The sequence below is a fragment of the Thermobia domestica genome, chromosome 8 (assembly GCF_964235325.1).
Source record: "Thermobia domestica chromosome 8, izTheDome1.hap1.1, whole genome shotgun sequence".
Lineage (NCBI taxonomy): Eukaryota > Metazoa > Arthropoda > Insecta > Zygentoma > Lepismatidae > Thermobia > Thermobia domestica.
In genome coordinates, this window is record NC_137461.1 from 260,533,615 (window position 1) to 260,550,146 (window position 16,532).

General features: G+C 36.9%; 1 protein-coding gene across 7 annotated transcripts in view; it reads left to right on the top strand.

The window, feature by feature from the left end:
- LOC145693579 (uncharacterized) overlaps positions 1–16,532 on the top strand; it is a 100,341-nt gene that overhangs the window by 65,910 nt on the left and 17,899 nt on the right. For all 7 annotated transcript variants that reach the window (XR_014132807.1, XM_081769682.1, XM_081769683.1 and 4 more), the window contains 3 exons: positions 637–776; positions 2,720–2,815; positions 9,155–9,193. Coding sequence is in view for 6 of the 7 variants with exons in the window: in XM_081769682.1 (XP_081625808.1) it covers positions 637–776; positions 2,720–2,815; positions 9,155–9,193 (275 nt within the window). In the remaining variant the exon portion in view is untranslated. The remainder of the gene's footprint in view (positions 1–636; positions 777–2,719; positions 2,816–9,154; positions 9,194–16,532) is intronic.

Here is a 16,532-nt window from a genome sequence, read left to right on the forward strand (position 1 = left end):
TATTTGTTATTCCTCTTGATTGCGAAAATAATACTTCAGCACTCACTTTAAATTGTAGTAGGAAACTTCCGTCTTCCGAGAATTGATAAAATATACACAGAACGAATGATAAGCGCCACTTTAAAAAAAAAAAAAAAAATCAACAGTATTTCCATACCTATTAACATTAAACTAGATGAAATTTTTGTAACGTTTACAAACTCCAGTGCTATGGAAATTTTGGTAAAGTAGTGTAGGTAAAAGATTTTAATATTTAGTGCAATTTATGATGTACTTCCACTTCATGTCAGGCTACCTTTATCCAGATTTTATTTCGGATTCTGATGAAGAGAAATTCGTATACTTGTCTTTCTATAATTGAGGAAGTTTTAAGCGGTATGCTTAAAATAAATATAAATGTATAGCGTATGTTAATGTATTACTGCCCCCCTTCCCCCCAAATGAAAAAAAGTTGCGATAGTAGAAGATAAAAGAGGGAGGGGGATTTGAATAGATGGATGATATTCATATATAGACCTAGTGGAGATGTTAGTGCATCGGAATTTCGTTTGAAGCTAATAAGGTGCCAATTGATTATTATTGTTGTTAAACGAAATTCACTTTTAATTCAGTTGAGTCTGTATTTTGTTATTTCAGAGGTCAGTCATATGGTGGTTATCAAACGAGTAACTACGGAGACTACTCCCAGGGCTATTCAACTGGAGGGTCGGATTCCAGAGGGTACTCTTCAAATGCTGGATATCCACAGGAAAGTTACCCTCCATACAAACAGCCAGGTAAGACATTTCCTTTCTCGAAATACTTTATTTAAAAATAATCTTTCCGAAGTAATCATAATACTTGTAAAACCGTGGCAAAAATAAACAGTCACAAATGACTATCAAAATTTGCATAATAAAAGAGCAAAAATAGCAAAATGAAAGAAAAAAATGACTTCTGTGTATGCTTTCCTTTTACATGTAGATTTGAAATATGTAATGACCTGACGTAGTACCATTTAAAGCAGCGTAATGTTGGCTTGCCAACACTGTCAGTCTGGTGGTATCACAGAGTATGCCAAACAGTGTCCCCTGCATATATTAGCATGATACAGAATTTATTATTATTATTATTATTATTTAGAAATTACTAGGGCATATCAAGATAAATGGTCCACACTGTATATAGACAGGCTGAACAATTTATCTTGATGCGCCCTTGTAACTTAAACTGAAATTTTGTACCTTGCAAATAACGACAGGGAAACATTGTTTGACATACCCTACAACACCAGATAACAGTGTTGCCAACCCAACATAGTTATATGTAAAGTTTTTAAGAGAAGTGTTGAACTCTTGTCGTGAAAGCTTGAAACTGAATAATAAAGATCATAATGCAGTTTACAGCAAGTTGATATGTCAAACTGTTCCGGAGATACTTACATTGATAAAGTTCGCAACACTGCGTAAAATTATGGAATGTTTAGAATTTGTAATTACATCTACCAAAAGTATTGTGGAAACGCTATAAAAGTAAAGAAAATAAACAGTTGTTTTAAAAAGTTTCCACAATTAAAATGTTCCCACATGTTTTAAAAGTGTACCATTTTAAGCAATAGCTATATTTCCTCTTTTTTTCATATGTCTGGAACGGTTTTAGATATCAAATTGCTGTAAACGATATTATGATCGTTGTCTTTCGAAAACCATCTGCGTAATTGGATGTTATAATTATCTAAACACTTTTTCAAATTAAAGTCCTTTGAAACAAGTTAATTTTTCAATTCCTTGTAACTTCGTTTGTGCCTGTTCGAAACACCTCATGTGATGATAGTAGTATTCGACACTGATTTACTTTGGATGTGCATTGCCTCGTCCATCTCGCTTGCTTTACTGCTGTTATAGAAAGCTCCAAAATTTGGTTGTTTTTCGACGTTTGTGATACTGTAGTGTCAGTTTGCAACAGTGATAATAAGTGTTGTCAGGTTTTCGTTTGACATGTAAATTTAAAATATGTAATAATCTGACGTGGAGTCATTTGAAAAAATGTAACTTTGTTGGTTGGCAGCACTGTTAAAATGTACGTTAAACAGTATTCCCTTGTCATTATTTGCGTGCTACGTAGTCTCAGCATTTTGTATCAGTTAGCTTAAAGTTACAAGGAAGGGTATCAGGATAATTGGTCCACTTCAAAATGTCGCAGAACGTTTCGTTTGTCTTCGTACCTACTAACCATATGAGAGTGAAATTTTGCAAAAAATGTCATTTTTGGATATATAATGCTATTTGGTAACATTTGGCACAGGTACTTTACTCTAGGATCCCGACAAGAGGCACCTAAATTGTTAAAGAAGTCGGTTGGTTCATTCTAAAGATTGACATACGAATCATGGATCTAAGATAATTAAAAACGGAAACTATAATTTCCTAAATAAAAGTGTAAAATTTCTTTTAAAAGTAAGTGATTTTAAAAGGGTTGAGACTCCAGGAAAGTGTAGCGGGGAGAATCAAAGGTCGTGTTTTTGTACTTTTATATATATATATATATATATATATATATATATATATATATATATATATATATATATATATATATATATATATATATATATATATATATATATATATAATATAAAGAAGTGTCAGATAATGCTATAATCGTTTAGGAATTTTGAGGGGGAGTTAAAGTACTTATTTATGTATCGATTCCTATGAAAAATATTGTTCTTGTGTCGTTTTAGCTCAAGATTCGTATGGAGGATATTCTAGCTCTGGTGGCTATAATACAGGCGGTGGTTACGATGATAGGGGCTACTCCACTGCTCCGAGTTCGTATGGTAAGCTATATTTTAAGTATTTACGTAAGCTGATCAATAAAGACTGATCATCAGTGTTTATGAGGTGAATACAACAGCAAGGCACAGAAAACGAAACACGTCTGTGTAGTGGGAGAAGTGACGAATAGATCGAGCAAGTTTGAAGGCCATGACGTCAGGAATGTGATCTTGGCAGACGTTCAAGCACACGTAGTTTCGCAAAAGTTAACATGGAAGTGATACGCGAAGAACAGTACAGAAATTCTGTTGACTATCTTGCAAAGATAAACGTTCTGTGTGTATTGCATCCTTCATATCGCTCTGATTTAGCCCCTTGTGATTCTTTTTTTCCAACCTTGAAGAAACACCTTTGGGTACGGCGTTTCGTACCGTCAGGGGCAATGGTGAAAGCTGCGGAGGCGATTTTAAAGAATCTGTCCAAAAATGGCTTTCAGGATGTCTTGGATAATGGGGGCTATTTCGAAAAAGACTAACAACATTTGTAGGATTAGTACACGTAATTGTTTTATTCATTTATGATATTCTTTATTGATCAGCCCTCGTATTTTTTGTAGTAACCAATAACCAACATCATATACAATCCTTGATCGTTCTGCGTGATAAATATTTAGATAATTGGTGTTAGTCTTCTGTTAAAGGCTGTGATAGTTGTCACGTTTGACATACTACTGTTTTGGGAAAGAAGAAAAGATGGACACAACATAATGCAGCATTCAGAGATCTGCTTGTACCTAGCAATCCTGATAAAAAAAGGTATTGGTACGCTGACCACGTATCTCTCAGTTAAACAGGCTTTTTGTTGAGTTGTAGGCCAAGGAATTTAGTGGTGTGTGGTTACGTATGAGGCACAGTTTTCATGTTGGCGAGAAGTCTTCATTGAATTTATAATGTGTTTTATTAATCTATACATATAGGGTTTTTGTTCAGATGTTTAGTTGTTATTCCATTCTCTTGCTCATATGTTTGGGCGAACTTATGTGTCCACACATTTTATAACGTTTTTATACATAACTGAAAATCTTCCCTTTCGGTGTATGTTACCTCATGATTTACACTAGTCATTTCTTGGTAAGCGTTAGTGATGGCTATACTGCATGTTAAATATGGTGATGAATACGAATTTAACCTACCAGACGTCTACTTTGTTCTACATGTCATTAGACGTATGTAGCAAATCTTCATACATCCAACTGATTATTCTTCTTAACCGTGGCTGCTGCTTGTGTTACTGGCAGATGAAGTTATAAATTACGTTGTAGATTGATCTTTCGCCTTTTTAAAATGTGAAATTTTCTTAACATTCTGGTATTTTCTTTTATCTTTTGTCCCATATTGTTTATACTTGGGTTGCATCGGCTTGTCAGATTTCTTTGCCAAGGATAAATCAGGCCATCGTATGCGTTTGGCCCTACTACAGTAGTGAGGAGGCTGAAGCCTAGTGAAACGATCGTCGGTTAGGGACGAAATGTACACGACATATGTCCTGAAAACCATCGAAAGCAATACAGTTGACACTCGCATAGTAAATTTGCTCTAAGTATTTTATGTATAGTTGTAGTTTGTCCATTTAGATATCGAAGATTAGTTTTCAGGTGTTGAAAGATAAGCCATTTCATCCTAGATTGTTGGAACGTTGCTCGCTTCTGCAGACTTCGCCACTTCTGCTTTATTGGAAGTTCCTCTTGTAACTAGCTCTGACAGGATCTTCATATGTCATAAGTACCCTTCTACTATTCACTATTTAAATTTTGGTGCACAGTATCTCTTGGGTCCGATTTAAGCTCAACACAATAATAAGGTAACTAACATTACTGTTGCAGTGAAGATCTTGATTTATCGGACAAAATGTTTTTAATCGTTATGCTGTTTTGTTTATGTTGACATAAAGATCATGGAGTAATTCGTATAAAGTAGACACCTCCGGTGCTTGGGGTCCCTGGGTCGATCCCAGCTCGCGCCGTGTGGACTTTGTGGTGGAGAAACACCGTGCTCGTGAGTTTTCTCGGGGTTCTCCCACTTTCTTCCTTCCATCATTTCACTCATTTCTCATAATCACCGTCTCCTTTAGCCTTACCGGCATAACCGTGGGACGTAAAGATTTCATTTCGTATAAAGTAGAAGGGGCCGCGGTGGCTCAGTGGTAGAGCGTTCACCTCTGGTGCATGGGGTCCCGGGTTCAAACCCTGCTCCCGCCAAGTGAACTTTGTGGTGGACAAACACCGTGTGCGTGGGCTTTCTCGGGGTTCTCCCGTTTCCTCCCTCTTTCTTCACTCCACCATTTCATTCATTTCTCATCGTCACCGTCTCTTTTACTTAGCCAGCATAACCATGGGACGTAAAACTCAAAAATTTCATTTCATTTCATTTTTGTATAAAGTAGAAGTTGTCGGGTGATGGTCAGTTTTTGTTTTCTGGATTTTAGAATAGGATATTATTGTTATTATTTGGGTAAGATTGTATGTACTTCTGGGGAAAGAATTAGATATAAAGCAATAAAACTACTGTTCTGATTTGAATATATGTATAGGAGTGTGAATTTGGAGTATCTTTTTTAAGTCGTAGATGTTATATCGTTACCTGTCATAAGAGTAATTAATACACCATCTCTGCCTGTTATATAATCGAGGAGTTTGGTTTACCAAAACTTTTTTTTTATATATATATTTATTTATACATATTCACTGTCCATGTGTCCGTCCAGGAGACAAAAAAATCGCTAGAACTATTTGATGAATTACAATCACTTTTGGCCAGGATACAGTGTGCCAAAAGTTACTAATCGAATTTGTTGATGGAGTTTGTGTGTGTGTGTGTGTGTGTGTGTGTGTGTGTTTGTTTGTTTGTTTGTTTGTTTGTTTCTGAAGGGCAAAAACTGTAATAAGAACCGGTTTCCTGCAGTCGATTAAGCATTCTAAGAATACATTTAATCTCTATCCTGAACACTCTAGTAAAAATGGTAGTGATAGAAATCTTTTACGATTTCGTTTCAATATTAATCTATATAGAGCAGAAATAAGAGAGCGAGAAGCTGTTTTTTGGGAATTGATGCAGTGTTCTAAGAATGGGTGCCATGTTCTCTCTTAAAGCCCTCTCTACCATTTCCGGTTTCAGTATTGATAAAATATCACGCCATACAACTCCTTACATGAGGTGTACATGTCACACTGCTCCTTGTCTATATATTTTCCATTTCCAAATATTTGCATTTCTTCACATACATCGATACTTATTTCTTTAACCATAAATAACTGTTGAGCCTTTTTTGGTCTGAAAACGTGCCTTAAATAACACAGCTATTTACTCAAACCTAGTCATAATTACATAATCATGACTACTTCAATCTTGACAAAGTAGCTTATTATACGTAGTACTGGGGGTACTTGCCTCGATTTGTGCCTTACATCCTACTTTCATTATTAGGTCCCATCTGATATTATCTTTTTCTTTCTTTTTTTAAAAAGAAAACTTTGGATAAGATAGGGAAGAAGAAAATTGATCATAGTGGGAAAAAAAAAATGGAATTCTAGATTTCAACGGTTTTTCACGTTCATAGTTCCCACAAACCGAAAAATTGATTTTTCGATGTCCACCCGTGTTGATGTACACTCACTCAGAGCCCATACAATGCAGGGTATTGAAGGAACCGCGGTTGCTCAGTGGAAGAGCGTTCACCTCTGGTGCATGGGATCCCTGGTCCGATTCCAGCTCGCGCCAAATTAATTTTGTAGTGGACAAACACCGTGTACGTAGGTTTTTTCAGTTCTCCCGTTTCCTCCCACATTCTTCGCTCCTTCCATTGGTCTCCTTTAACCTAGCCGGCTATACCGTGGGACGTGAAACTGAAAGATTTAATTTTTCATTCAACCTATCGAGACAAAATTTTAAATTCGAGACTTTTATACGATTCTCCAGGAGGATATTTTGATTTTTCTTCCTATCCTCCAAAATAGGGATCGTTTACGAAAAGGTTTAAAAAAAAAAAAGAAAAAAAAACGAAAACGACTCTTAATGATTTTGTACATTTTCCATAAATCAGTATTTCATTAACAACCCATCGTGTCCGTTTACTTCCGTTTTAGCATTTCACCAATTCCATCATTCACTTGATTTAATCATCTCTCTCAGCTTCAAGAGTATAATCGTAGGACGTTAAACTGAAAGATTTCATTCCATTTTTTCATTAACAACGCTGTATTATTGCGAAAGTCGTTTCTCTTAGAGAAACTGAGAAGGGCGAGTTTACTCTTGCGGGTGAGATTTTCCCGGACAATTTTGCCCACATTTCATAAATAAATGTAGTATTTAAATTAATACTTAATTAATAATTTCATTTGCTCAAATATTTTTCAGTTCATTTGGCCTTGTTTCGTTAATAAATACTTAATTTGCAATTCCGTAATAGACATAAATCTTTTGTATTTCTCGTGGAGTGTTCTTTTCGGACAATTTTCTCCAGAACGACTTGGACATTTATGTTCATATTTCATAAATAAACATTTCTGTAACAACTCTACAGCATGACATGAATAGTTTCTCATGAAAAAGGATCTACAAAGGGTTGTTTGTTCTTGAAAGTATTTTCTTTGATAGTTTTCCAAAAACTTCTATCGTAATCTTGTTCATATTTTGTAAATAAATGGTTCCGTAATAACCACAGCATATGATTTAATTTAAGAAGTGAGAGCGTGAAAGTTTAATGCGGTGGTCCGCCTCTATTAGTTTTATGTTCCACAATTAGGCTAATTTGGCTAAAGACCATGACAAATACTTAGTGAAAGTTCAATAAGTAACTTCGGTGTCCGAAGCGGAATTCGAATCTGCGACAATCATGTCTTGCGATTGCACGCTTTAATGCTGTAGACTTTTCAACCATCGAGGTCTGTCCAGGTCCAGTCTGTGACATATCCACGGTACTTACAAGAAAAAAAGGGAAGGGAAGGAATGTTAAACGTCATTCAATCAATGTTTCTAACTTAAGAAACCATAGATTAATAAGATCAATAACAACAGAAGGTTGTTTCATTCTTATAGTAGTGAATTGCATCTACATGCGCTAGATTTTAAAATCCCTTTTCCATTGATATTATTCAGTATGATGGGCCTAACATTGAATAACTACATCGGTGCAAGGTGGTTTCTGTTCAGCACAGCTTGATCCGGTTTAGCTCACCCGTCCTTTCTTACTTCCCAGACTTAGTGTCGTGTGGCACGGTATTGTGTGATGTTCCGTTTGAATATATCAAAATCACAAAAGTTCATAGGTTGTGCATGTGGCGATTTAACAGTGATGTGTCTAAATGGGATAGCCGTGATACCTTTCTCCTGATCCATACGAGCCACGCAGGCCACAGTTTCTTTCATGTTGTGACTGTTGTTCTTATTTTGGTGGATGTGGACTTTGGCAGTCTCATTGCCATACAAATCAGGGGCATGTTGGCAGTATATTGAATCTAAGACGTGTTGCATATAATAAGCACATTTATCTTTCATTAGATGCCATTTGTGTATAGTAAGCTTCCCTTAGTTCAGAAAGTTGGCACTACCATAATCCGTCCGAGGAAACTTTCCTTGCACATGCGAATCAACTGAGCCTGCTTCTTTTCATCGATACAATACCTGCTTTGGGCTGATCAAACAGGCCAGTGTCTCGTCTAGGATGATGTAACGCCATTTATTACCCGCTAGGTGGCACTCATAGACGTTTGCATGCCACACTGTTGGGCAATGTGCATTGGTGTTTGTGCATCGTTTTCGGACCTAAATCCTGTCAGATCCAATTAATGGTAGCTGCTGACCATCGGATATGTGCTGTTATTTGACGTTGCGGATAGATTATCTTCGGTCACATATTACCGTACTTTAGCAATGACGTTTCGGGTGTGTTTTAGAGCTGGGTATGTCTTCTGATCGGGCGTTGTGTCCTTCGAGGCTCGATAAAAATTACAGTGGATTGCTGCTTACATCCTCTTATTACAGTGAAAATATTTGCAATTACACTGTCTTTTCTTTAATTTGGCTATAACTATAGCCGCGGAAAGTATTACATGTAACCCTCCAAAAACGGATCCATTTTTCGAAGCATGACGGTAGCTAAGAGCCTTATTCTCTCCTATCTTGTAGGTAAGTCTGCTTCATATGACTTGCATGATATGGTACTGGGACAAACGTAGCACCGTAGCGGCGCCTACTATTCACTACCATAATTATGAAAAGAACTTTCTGTACTCGCCAACATAACTTTTTCTAGCGCTAAAAGATAACACATATTTAGTGGTGTTTCAGTAAAATGTAACTAGGGAACTTTAGTGAAGTAGTAAATATTGAATATTTTTCTTTCAGATTCACAGGGTTACGGAGGGTATGGAAAACCTGATTATGGTGAGTGTAATTTTTTCTCTATTTTTAATTAGAGAAATATAAATAGATCTCCGGTTTGCATGTCGTTTGTTGCATTTCAAATACGTTTCTCGAATTGTCGAACAAGATTACTTTTGTGAATATGGTAAGGGCAGGCAGTTTGTAAATAGTATGCGATTTTTAACTTGCAATTGTATCGTGTTAAGTTATTAGCTATTACGTTTTCCTTAACTGGGGCTTCCCATCAGTACTATGAGGGACCTTCCGGAAGTAAATTTAGTCATTCTTTTCCACAGGGAAGCTTTATCACCAACAGGGAAAAAAAAAATTATAATATACAATCGTTTGGCTATTTTTCCACATAGTCTCCACAGACATTGATACATTTATTGTACGGTGTAATCAAGTTCAAAAAACCCCTCTGGTAAAAATCGGTGCCCAGTGATTTGAGGAGGTTCCTCACTGCCTATTGCACCTCTTCCTCGCTTCTTACGTGATGTTCCGGTAGTGCTGACTGCAGCGCAGAAAACGTAAGTCAGATGGCAGTATCGGAATTGTAGGCTGAGTGATTGTGTCTCATCTAGACACCAGATTTTTATGCACAGAAAATTCATAAAATATGCGTGCAACTATGCTGTTAAATGTATTAAAATATGCACTTCATGCACTAACAATGCAATGAAAGAGCATTTTCAAAAACATGCTGAATATGCTTTTAAGCATTAATATATGCTCTAACCTTTGAAATATGCATTTATATGCACTATAAAACTTCAAATTCGAGCTGTATTTTTGTTATTAGAAACCCATAGCAGGTTCAAGAGATGCATATAAGTCCGATGTCGACTCATATCCCAGACGACGAATGTGTTCTGCAGCGTCCCTGGAAGGGAGGAGGGTCGCGTGCTGGGAGGGTCGTGCATTGTGTTGTCCAAGAACAAAATTCATAGACCCAAATGCCCTGGTCTCTTACATCAAATGGCAGACATCAGTTTGTGTATTATATGACAATAGCATGACGCATTGACAGCCTATACGGAGAAAATCAAACAATATTACATTCTTGCATCCGAACACTTGTCAGCATAATCTTTCCTGCGGACTGCGACACTTTTTTTTTTCGTGACATGAGCTAGGATGTTTCCATATCAGTGAGCAAGTTTCTTACCGATCTGAAAATCTGGAAAACCTGAAAAAGTCAGGGAATTCAACTTATTCGTAAAAAGTCCTGGTAAAGTCAAGGAATTTAATGAAAAACTGGAAAAATCAGGTTAAGTGCAGATTTCTACTTCTCAAAAACCCACTTCTCTTTTTGTCTTACTCGGTTGTTTGGTAGGGAATATTTTATCAAATGCATTAGTTTTCTAATGCTTCCCAACCTACACACACACACACATACATGTATGTCTTCACACACACACAATTTATATATATATGTGTGTGTGTGTTTCAAAACAAGAACAACGGTCGGGAGGTGATTCCTGAACCAAGATAGAACAAAAAGTATAGACCAATCTGAGTGCACAAATGCTTCCTTTCGGTAGCTTATAACTCTGAAAGAAAGCATTTGTGCACCCAGGTTGGTCTATACTTTTTTTCTTATCTTGGTGCCAGGAATCGCTCCCAAAAGTTGTCGGTGTTGTTTTGAAACACCCTGTATATGGACATGCATAGTAGATGAAGGACCACCTAGTCGAGAAAATGCAGTTGCTCTTTTTAAATTATATACGTGGAAATTCGTAAATCTGACCTGAAAAATCTGGAAAAGTGAGTGAATTCTTGCCTGCCAAACAAATGGGAACACTGTTAAGCCGGTCTTAGTTTCTGGAGTAAAGTTGTACACCCAGGTCTCATCGGCTGCGATGATCGTAACAGGAAGTCATCAGGTGTTCGAGGCTTATTCGTGGAATCTTGTGATCTGGGATTTGAGGTCTCGGCACTCATCTTGCCGACACCTTCCGATATCCCAATAAGTCGTGAATCATATGATGTCCTTGAGCACATCCAACACCCAAGGTGGATATGACATCACAGTTACGCGCTTGTTGGTTAACACCATTTCCTGTAGTCGACGTTTGTTGCAGTTGTGAACGTGGAGGGGTGCTCAGATCGATCTTCATCTTCCATACACTGCTTTCCTTCATTGAACATAGCACACCAGCGCCTAACCATTTGATGGGACATGACGTAATCTCTATAGTAGGCTTTGATGAATATCTGAAACATAGCCATATTCGCCCATTCATAGCATACGACAGCACGCAATTCCATTAGTGACCATGTTTCCAGCACACGTCTTTCTGCCATGCTAATTTGCACTCGAATGAGCCTGGACACGCCGGTCTGCTGCGTATCTTTATTCTTTGTCACTCCATGCATGCACCATTACTCCTCTGCTTTTCTCCCCTCGTGACTTTTAGGAACGATTGTTTTTTGATATAGCGATGTATATTTTCATTTGTAATATAGCTTCTCTGTGGAAAAAAAAAATAATAATTAGAATGTCAGTTGGATAATTTCAGCTTCAGTAAGTTAAATGCAAAATTAAAACTTGTTACTTTAATCTATTTAACATGTATAAAAGTTAAATCAGGGAATACTATGTTTTATCTGAAGCATACATGATTGGAGAATCTCGTAATTAAGAGCTGGTAATGAAAGGTTAATTCACAAGGAATACTTCTTTCGTACTACAAAATGTTATTTTGAGGATTAAATTTAGTGGAGTCTGCTGGAAACCAACAATTGGTTTATTTGCTTGTCCTAGGTGGGAGGCCCACGTCCACACTACGAAATTTTTCCAAATTATTTTTTATATTTCTTTTTTTACGTTCTAATACTTTTACTTCCATATTTCGCGAATAAAGTAAGTTTCCAATCTAATATTATATTGTCGATATTGGGCTACCTCCGATAGAATATCTTGTTTAGTCTCCTGTTCTTTGGGGGAGAAACTTATTGTAAAGTCAAGCCTTAGCGTAAGAGCCCTTGGGTCCAAGGCCTACCAGCCAGCTTGTGGCAGTCATGCCTTTAGGGTGATGTGTGGTCAGTACAGGCTTTCCTCGCCAATGCTGGCTTTCTGGATTGGAGTTTGCTGCTTCCTTCTTTCATGTACCTACCCAGTCGTCTTCACGGCGCTGGGTGGACGCTTTAATGTTAAAAAAGACCGAAATTCCTAGTAGATATTCAGGTATGTGCATATTCTTCATTAAAACAAATATCCTAGTTGAGATTTGAAAATAGTCGCAAATACCTATATCACCGATACATTTTCATTCGTTGACGATTGTTGTAATATTTTAAACGTGAGTGGGAGGCTGAAGTATGATACTTCTGGTGTGTGGGACTCTTGGTTCGATCCCCGGCCAAGTTGTGGTGGACATCCTGTTCGTGGGTTTTCTCAAGGTACTCCCGTTTCCTCCTACATTGTCATTCCATCGATTCTTCCATCATTCACTTACCTTAATCATCCATCTCCCTTATTCTTAAAGGGCATAATCAAGGGACGTTAAACTGAAAGAACTATTGCCGCTTTCTTGCCTCATTCCACGGAATCAATCTATGAAAACACTTTATGCGGTGATTCTCGTGTCAGAAGTCAGAACAGGGGTTTATTGTATTTCCCAGTAGTCAATTTGTACATGTAATATATGTATGTCTTCAAGAAAATAAGTAAAGTTGCTTCGAAAGAGTATTACAATAAAATATTTGAAACTCCCTTCTTCCTAAATGGTCAGCATTGTCGTCTTCAATGTGCGATCGGTCCGGGATTTGATTTCCGGTGGGGACACTCGGTCGAAAGGGTAAAAGCATTTTCAGGCCAGCCAGCCATCCTGAGAGGTTTTCCTGGGTTTCCTCACATGCCGGAATGGTTTAACATACTTTGCTTCCTTGCTTTCTTTCTTTCCTTTCCTCAGATAGTATGATCGCAGTGACGTCATTCCTTTATACATGACGGGCTAACATGGCCATGTGTGCTGAAAGCCCAGAAATCTAATTCCTAACCTAACTTCGATGTGCGAAACCTGACTGATTCCCGGTGGAATACATATAGTTCGAATCGAATGTTGAACTCCAAACAGAACAAAACAAAAGTGATTTTGCAACTCTTAACTTCTCATCACATTTTAACGTTTTGTTGAATACAGTTGATGCAATTACCATAGAAGTCTTCTTTATTGACTTACTTGTATTGGCGTAGTAGGTACCTTAGCGTCGTGTATTCAGTGTTGCTTAAATCATCATTTAGTTGTGTAAAATTCAGTAGAATATTTTCTCACTGATGAGTGTTCCGATATAATTCTTTAAGAACTGATAACATTGTTTCTGCTTTCTATGCGATCATCTTTATTTTAACCTAATTTCATCACTCGCTCTCTTGCTTGTTTTGTAAATTCCATTATCTTAGGTAACAGTCCGGGTGAAGTAGTTCATCACATATAGTAGTGATGTAAAGGTTTGTGTGCTGTGAACATGACTAGTACGCTGAGTTTGAAGCCATAATATGTTTTATTTCCTAATTGGAACACAGGTAGTTCGGATCCCATATTGACTTGTAGATCTGAAACTCAAATACGTTTGAGGGTCTGCGGTGGCTCAGTGGTAAAGCAGTCACCTCTGGTGCATGGGCTCCTTGGGTTGATCTCAGCTCGCGTCAAGTGAATTTTGTGGTGGACAAACATCGTGTGCGTGGATTTTCTCGGGGTTTTCCCGTTTCGTTTAGCCTAGCCGGCATAACGGTTGGACGTAAAACTTATCACTTGAGTACGAAAGTTGTTTTCGGAAATAATCTGCAAGGTGATGAATCGGGTTAACGACTACCTAAATGAAGGAACAGATGATTAGCCATATGTTGCACTTAAAATTAAATACAATCCAAATTAGTTTTCAACGTTGAATTAAGACCAGTCAAGTTTGTCGTAGATTTGCGCTACGTTGTGTGCTCATATGCAGTGGTCAATAAAGCTTGGATTCAGTCCGCGTGTAACTTTCTGACAGCACAATCACTCTCTTCGACAAAGCATCATTGTGAGCTGTCATCGTTTAGATCAACATTGCTGATTTGTTTTCTGTTAGGTATTTGGCTATTTCGGAATTTATTAAAACTACTATGTTGACAGCAACCAAGCACGCTGCTTTTGCTGATATTACGGCTCCATTGAATACCAAATTAACCAACTAGCAATACAGGAGTGATAGAAGTGGGTGGTATTGTGAGATGTCGGAGAAAATCTACAGACGCTGCTTCACCTTCAAGTACTTAAAACACTTTTTAAAATTGGATGTGAGATCCTATTTCTTGAAAGAAATGAGAACATCCACATTTACCTGCACTCAATAATCACAAGAGTGTGTATTAATGTGTGTGTAAGAGGATTATATGGGTTTTTATCTCGAATCAAGTTTGAGACATAGTGACATAAATTACAGTTGACTGGAATCAGAACATTACGACGACGGTTTTTTTAAATCGTTTGTTACTGTGACCAAAATTATCTGAAGTAGTAAAATCGAAATGAATTATCTCAGTAAGGAAGCATACCGTCCTCAAATAGATCGTATAGTGGGAATACAGTTCGAAGTTAATTTTCTTAAATGTTATGAAAAACCGGTATCTGTAGTAATTGAAATATTTGGTAACATTGCATGTTTATTTAGAAAATTCGCATTCTGTTTGAACCTGACCTCCTCTTTATGTATGAGTAGTTCTTAGAAACTTTATCTAGAACTATTAAAATTGTAGTAGTTTATCATTATAATGTACTAGCTTGAAAGTAATAGATGTTTTTTTTTTTTTTTCTTTGCTGATTTGTTCTTCATATCGTATCTTTTATGAATTCAGTTTTTGCGTAAATATTGAGAACAAGTAAAATATTTTGTTTTTTACCTTTTTTTTAAAAAAAGTAAAGATTTAAGGAACCTTGTGTACGATCAGGCAACAATAACAAATCATAAGTTTAGGAGTATTCGTGTCCGTCCACCTTGATGGAAGTTTCCTCAGTTTTCGTAAGTCCTATGATTATGTAAATATACTAGATTAGTACAATGAAAAATGGCGAGTATTCTTCAATTAATCTAGTCTCTTTATCAAGAAAATAAGACATTGGCATCTAAAATTGGTAATAGATAGAAATTAAAATTAAGTGATCGAGTTTATAATCAAGAAATCTCGTGTTATGTTCTCTGACTAGAGCTTTTAATTTAAACTTTTCTTTTAAGTGTTTGGCAGCAAATGTTTCGAATGATCCATTGTATAAAATTTTAGCTTGGAATGATTCCTTGCATTATAACTTAGCTTACTTATGCACATAGTCCCTGAAAAAGGAAGAGAAAGAAACGAGATATTGTTACACTGGAAATATGAACTATGCGAAAAAGTGACCAGGAGGACTCATGTAAGTGTCATCACAGAATTCGCTGGAAGTACCTTAGCCAAGATGCCCACCCTGCGAACTAAGAACGGTATTCGTTCGGTAAAATTAAGGTGGCTGTTCTTAACTTAAGGTGGACTATTTATTTAAAGCCTAATGTGAGTCCATTTTATTAACTTTGTAAATAACTAGCGGAATAAATTGTCAGCAAAAGTGGATGGGTAAATATATTTTCGTTTGAAGTTCATGGTAATTAAAGCGTGATTATTCGAATCAGAAATAGTGTTAGAGCGTAATTAAATGTTTACTACAGAACAGATTTAATTTGACAATCAAGAAATTTCCATAACATGAATTTTGAAATAAAACCATCTAGTGTGACTATAACCGCTTTCCGGGGTCTGTCCTCCGTTGTCCTGCGAATGAGTATTTTCAGGAGACCTGGACTTACCTGGGTAAGACGTTGAAGGACATCTCCAAAAAGGAATTACAGAATTTTTCCCAAATTGCCCGCCGGTCTCAATAACGAGATATGAATTAGGCACCGAGAGGTTCGGATGTCTCGTCTCGAAAATCTAACGGACGATCAGACGGTCACTCAGACCACAACGCACACATATTACTCATATATGTAACAAAAACACACTGAATAAAACGGCACTATGCGTATTTATTAAAATACTAGTAAAAAAAATATTAGAAAGACAACCACAACAATCACCACTGAATATCTCTAATTATTTTCGCTAATGAAATCACACTTCGCTTTTTCACTATACTATAGTCCTTTACCACTTGTATATATCTGTATGGAAGATTATGATTGGGATTCCACTATAGATGCTTTTCTCACACCGTTAATGCACATGGAGAATTAGCACTGTGGAGGTGTCGCCGGGATAATTCCGCGAAGTAACTTGTTGCTGCTGAACAAATCCATAGAAGTCGACGTTAGTCTCCCTCAAGAGAATGTAGACATTTGCCAAAAT